This window comes from Pelmatolapia mariae, linkage group LG16_19 (genome assembly GCF_036321145.2).
Source record: "Pelmatolapia mariae isolate MD_Pm_ZW linkage group LG16_19, Pm_UMD_F_2, whole genome shotgun sequence".
Taxonomy (NCBI): Eukaryota; Metazoa; Chordata; class Actinopteri; order Cichliformes; family Cichlidae; genus Pelmatolapia; species Pelmatolapia mariae.
The window spans coordinates 17,855,914-17,861,913 of NC_086241.1; the positions used below are offsets into that span (position 1 = coordinate 17,855,914).

Consider the following 6,000-nt stretch of genomic DNA (forward strand, 5'->3'; position numbering starts at 1 on the left):
CCCTAAAAGACTTGCAGGACACAGTGTTTCCTGCAGCTCTCACAGGAAACACCCGCAGAGAGAGCCCATCATGAGGCCATTTTGGCATCCATAAGTATGATTGATGACATAGGGATGCAGACAGCGAGAATTCCCCTCTGCCATGAGAAAAATGATGATTGTTGGATTTTTTTTATTTATTTTTTTGCCTGTTAGTGCCCCCCTCTGCTTCTCAGTGGGACACATTTACATTAGATTAGCAACATATACACTCAAAGACTGGGGCTACCATATACAAACAAAACAACTCCCGTGGATCTCAAAAGTCCATTTATTCACAATTTTTATCACAAATACTTCGATGTTTGTAGAGTAAAATGTAAAAAAGGTAAAACATGCCATCGGAAGCCATTATCCCTTTCAGGACCTCACCCCCAGATCTATTTCAACATGTGTGACTGGCAGGAAGGTCACAATAATTTCACAATACATCACAGCAACAGTGGAGTGTGCTGCAGGGGCTAACAAAGTCACCTGGCCATTCCCTTTGCAGGCACTGCCATTTAGCCCTTTTTAATCCCCTCCATCCCATTACATGACAGTAGAAGACCTGTGCACATTACATGCTTCAGTAGAGATCATTTGCCTCGCGCAGGCAGCCAAAGATCACATAAAATATTACCACCCGTTATTTCTGTCCCACCTCCATCTCCTGACTGGCAGTAAACAGAGCTGGACGTCAAATGATAGCATAGAATATGACATCCTAAGAAGTTCCATTGAATCCCGCAGTCTGCCATATGACTCACTCTCCACGTCTCAGACATTGGGTAATCGACTGAGTGGAAACTGAGACAGCAGATAAGACTGAGTGCAGGTCTTAACTTTAACAAGCAATAAAAAAGTGGATTTCAGAGGCAAAATATAATTAATTTGCTTACAATTAAATTAAACAGATATAATTAAAGTCTTCTGAGAGGGTGATTCATATTTTAAGATGTGCAAACACTCCAAAGACTTTTAGAGCAATTCATAAGTTCATTCCTATTTTAAATGTCTTCACAGTATACTAGCTTCCAGCCCGGTCTGGTCAGCAGAAAGAATCATCGGTTAAGTCTTGTGGAATTACTGTACTCGCTGAGCCTTCAGGCTTTGGATCATAACAACATTTTTGTCAATAACACCATCTCCAGTGCTGTCATTCCCCCTGACCTGGTTCCTCTATTGAGCCCAAACACAAACACACACATACAAAAACACACACACAGAAAATCTGGGGTACTAAGCTTTTCATTTCAACTCCAGGAGAAGACGTGGTAGTTATTTCAACATTTTAAGTAGTGCAGAAATACTCTCACAATAGCACCCTGATGTTTCACGGTTATTATTTTCACTCTATTATATTTGCAGTGGTTGCAGTGAATTACTCATATTGACCAATCTTATAGAAAAAGTTTGGGTAATATAAAAAAGTAATAGATATATATTTCAATAGTATTCTAATTTGATTAATTTAAATGTAAGTACAATCTAATTGAATGAAAAACATAACTTTACAAATACAGTGTTTTCCAAATATGTTTTCCAGTCTCTAACGGCATCACATCAAAATCAGCAAAATCACACACACATCCATCTGTCACAGACTTCAAGAAAACAAACCGCCAAGTGAGACCATTCAACAAAAAATGCACAGCATGCAGCAGCAGTGAAAGCACCATTTGTGGAGGTGGACCAGTAATATGAAGTTTGAGATTTCCCTTAAATATTCAGTGATTTAAATAGAGTGTGATGGCAGTTGTGAGACTGGCACAAACAGCAAAACAGGAAGCTTTTGAAGCTCTAAAGTAAGTAAAGTAAGTCGTCCGTCCTAAACAGCTCTTCAAGTCATCGCAAACTGCATGAAAAAAGTGTTTAAGTTCGCATTAATCTGTGAATTGGTGTTAATGTCATTTGCAATCTGTCTGTAAACTCCACAAATCATAAAATGTGAACAGTAACGTGCCCTTGACACACTCATTGACTACACCACTACCTCTACATCATGTGTGTAATATAAATGAATGATATTTCAGTGAAAAAACTAAATAACTAAAAAGGGCCGAAGCTAAAAGCAGATAATGCTGCATTATTAACAACATCTGCCAAGTGAATTTCATAAAAATATATCCATCCATCCATTTTCTTAACCCCAGGGAAGCTGGGATCTATCCCAGCTGTCATTAGAGCAAAAGGAAGGGTACACCCTGGACAGATAGCTAGTCTGTCGTGAGGCTGACACGCGGGGAGACAGAAAACCATTAACGCTCATATTCATGGAGTGCGAGAGGAAGCCAGAGTTCCCGGAGACAGCCCATACATAGGCAGGGAGAACATGCAACCTTCCCAAAGAAAAGTCTCAGCCAGCTTGTGGATTCAAACCCAGTACACCCTAGATGTGAGGCAACAGTGCACAGCACCACAGAACTGTCTATAATGTTAAAAAAATACACATATTTTAATAAGTTATATTACGCAATTATAGTCCAAATGATCTAATTTATCCCCAAATCAGCTATTAAACCAAAGGCTCTATTTTCAGGAAATTAAGTAAAATAGTGCAAACAAGTCGTGTGCCAGCCATGAGATTAAATTTTAAATCAGTTCAGACTAATATAAATCTACATAGCGAAAAAGAAAGCTCTCTGCATTTACTACATTTCATTTATTTATTTATTGATAGGACAATGTTACGATTTTAATCAACTTTTAATCAAAAGGAATTTGCAAATTTATTTTAGGCAAGATCTGGCTTAGCTTGAAAGTTGTTTGCATGAGTAAGAGGCAATGAGCTGTGAGCCCAGAGGACATGTCTATCACTGTGCGAATTTGCTGAGTTGTTGATAAAGCGTTTCTCCCGAAGACATGTAAGGTTGTGACTCATTCAAAGAGAAGATCAAAAGACTTTTATTCAGGGTGACATCATTCAGGAAAGAGACAGATTGGATTTTTTCCACTCATTCCAGAGATTAGTTGTGATGTCAGAGACACAGATCCAAAGGATTTAATCAGTTAGTTATTCAACCCGTCTCTGAACAGGTGTGCCTGTTATCAAATATGCAGCCTTTTACTTGTGCCAGATTCCCTGATTTATAGAAAGAATAATTGGCCTTGAAGCATAACAATGACGACCTGGAGAGACAATTCAATGAAAGAGGCGGAAAGGGGAGACTGCCTCTCATCCATACTCCTGTCTGATGACATAATGATATTTATCCAAACTATGCTTGAAAAACAGATTGATTTAATTTAAGTATCGCTGCAGTGAAACACTGACGCTGTAACCTTAAGTCATTTTTTTAAATCATGTGCAAGACTCACATAATGTGTAATCAAGCCCAGGAAAACCAAGAGAGATTTCAACAAAACATCATTAAATCTGCAGTTTTACATGCCAGTAGGGGTGCATCAGGCCTGCCTTATTTCGCACAAGGTATATTTAAGATAATTACTCATTAGGCTTGTGGCAGAAACCATGCAATACCAAATGAAGTTGTGGTCTACTGCTTGAGCATTGCATGAGCTTCATTTTATCTAATCACCTAATTTTCACAGGACAGGAGTTAATCTGCACAGCTGTCCACTCACTGGGCTCCCTCTATTTGGTTTCACCGTCAGAGACCTCTACTGGAGACATGCAGACACATTTCACACTCGGCATTGATAGGGCAGGATAGCCGGTATGACATATATATATATATATATAACTAAATAAGCCTGTAGTTATGCGTTCAGACAGTTTACATGCGTGGGTTCCCGATTAGAGCAGATCTCTCCAAACAGCTTTGAGAAGCTCACTACCACCAGGTAGTCAGTCAGAAGCGTTTTGGAAATCAAGTAGCTCACATCATTTGTATAAAGTTAACTTCAGTGAGTGAAAATCACAGCAGGTACTTTGTGAGTGACAGGTGGTTGAAAAGCTGGAACCGATTAGTTGGACGTGGTGCAGTCGCAGTAGCGTACCCCTGCAGCATTAAAACGATTTGGCGTCTTAAATGAGTTGCAATAGGACTGCTGAGTATTTTTAACTTTTCCTCTCAGATATAAACACTTAACAGAGACGCGTTTACTATTTTTATTTTATTTTGTAAAAGTCGCTGCATATTCCCGATCATTTCGGATGCTGTAACCGGCAGGTCGTGAGCCAGTAACTCAGTCCACCCTTACCTGGGATCTCCTGATGGGGAACATGTGAGAAGCCGAAGCCTTTCGCGATGCAAGCCTCCCTCACCTCGCTGCAATTCCTCGCTTTAAATTCGGCTCTTGTCACAACAGACAGCACAGAAAAAGTGCAAATGATGGTCTCCAGTCTGAGCATCGTTCACTTCTGTACAGATCCCTCACTGTTTAGGTACTCTGCAGTGTCCCGCTTGCTGGCAAAACTCCCCCCTCCTGCAGCAGATTCGCAGGTAGACTACTTAATGACTGGTCGTTTTTTTAGTGGTTGAAACTCAACTATAGTCTATTAACACATCCCCCAAAGCACAACGGGTTTGTATCGCCACCGAATTCAGTTGAAAGTCCCTCGGCGCAGTAGAAAAGAAAGCTGTGAGCGTAAAGGTGCCACATGAATCCAAGGAGCGCGTTTCCCAGCTTGTTGACTCAACTTCGCTCAGCAAAGAAAGCCCATTGTAGCTGCGTTGAAGTGGAAATGCTCTGTGGAGGAGAGCGCTGTGTGTTCAGATGCACCGGCAGGGCAAAAGCGGGACACAAAACGTGGAGTGGAATCGAGCCTCATCCAGTGTAGCAGGTCGGCACCTGCATTTGAGATACAACCTGGTAGAAAGTAACAAATACATAAAACATCCTGTAGGTGCTATTGGATTAAAAATGGGAAGATATGGAGCCGACTTTAAAATTGAATCGCTGCCATAAATGCCTGTGGGTATATCCCATTGTTTTTCGTGAGTGTGAATTATAAAATGCAGTCTGTTACACTTGGATTTTCTTTTCTAATATCTGTAACTTAACTAACCTTCACTTGGCCGGCACGTTTGTGCTCCACTGGGGAGGTGGCGATTCTGCTGAGCTTAGAAAATGCAAATGTTGATATTTTTTCACTACATTCATCTGATACAGAAGCAAATTATCAGGTTCTGTAGTATCAAACTGTATAAGTCACGGATGTAAAGGATTTGATTAAGACCAGAAGGCAAGCTTTCACAGCTTTATTGATTTTGGAAGAGCTTGATCCCTGGGTAGATCAACTGTGGATTAACATGGCTCCCATCACTATGCAAAGGATTCCAGTGGGATGGGTTGCCACATTTTGAAAGTTCTTTAAAAGTGACACCGGCTTGTTTCAGATGGTAGCACTGGAAGATCTTCAATTAAATATCCAAATCCAAGGGGTTCAGGTTTAAGGGCAACACTGAGGCATGTTCTGCTTTACTGATTAAAGTGCCTGTACTCTGGCTTTATGAGGCCACATTCAGTTCCCCACATGAAAGACGGTCATTATTTTTAGAATTCTTAATGTATGTTCATGTCAATCATGTCCTTTGAGAGGTTCGGAGAAGTTGCATAATGAAAACACTGCTAATCACAGCACCAAATACACTTGTACTCCCTTTTATGTTTGCAACTGGTTAAACACTATTCCCCAAAAACAAATGTAGTCCCCCTGTTTTGACATTCAGTAAAGGGATGATAGAATTAGTCGTTAGTCTCTTCATCCTTTAGTGGTTCCTTTCATGAATTCTGTGCTCTACTTTTATAGTGAGACATTTTGACCTGGACATGTCACACTTTAATGTATCCAACTTTGAAACCCAGGGGATGATTTCATTCAGATGAATAATTTTATTACAATAAAGAATTAATCACAGCCAAGATGGCTTTCAAGTTTCCTAACTACATAGTAATATGCTGCTCTAACTTACCACAGTTGTTCTGGGATTTCAAGGCATTCCCAAACCAGCCAGTGATGTAGAGTAGTAAACATGATGTCATAGAAGCATTAAAATTTGGACCCAAAAGCTT

General features: G+C 40.2%; 1 protein-coding gene across 2 annotated transcripts in view; it reads right to left on the reverse strand.

Moving 5' to 3' along the window:
* gpc6b (glypican 6b) overlaps positions 1–4,635 on the reverse strand; it is a 78,837-nt gene extending 74,202 nt beyond the window's left edge. For both annotated transcript variants that reach the window (XM_063498153.1, XM_063498152.1), the window contains exon 1: positions 4,186–4,635. In XM_063498153.1, the coding sequence (XP_063354223.1) occupies positions 4,186–4,336 (151 nt within the window). In that variant the 5' untranslated portion in view covers positions 4,337–4,635. The remainder of the gene's footprint in view (positions 1–4,185) is intronic.
* Between the last annotated feature and the right edge of the window lie 1,365 nt (positions 4,636–6,000).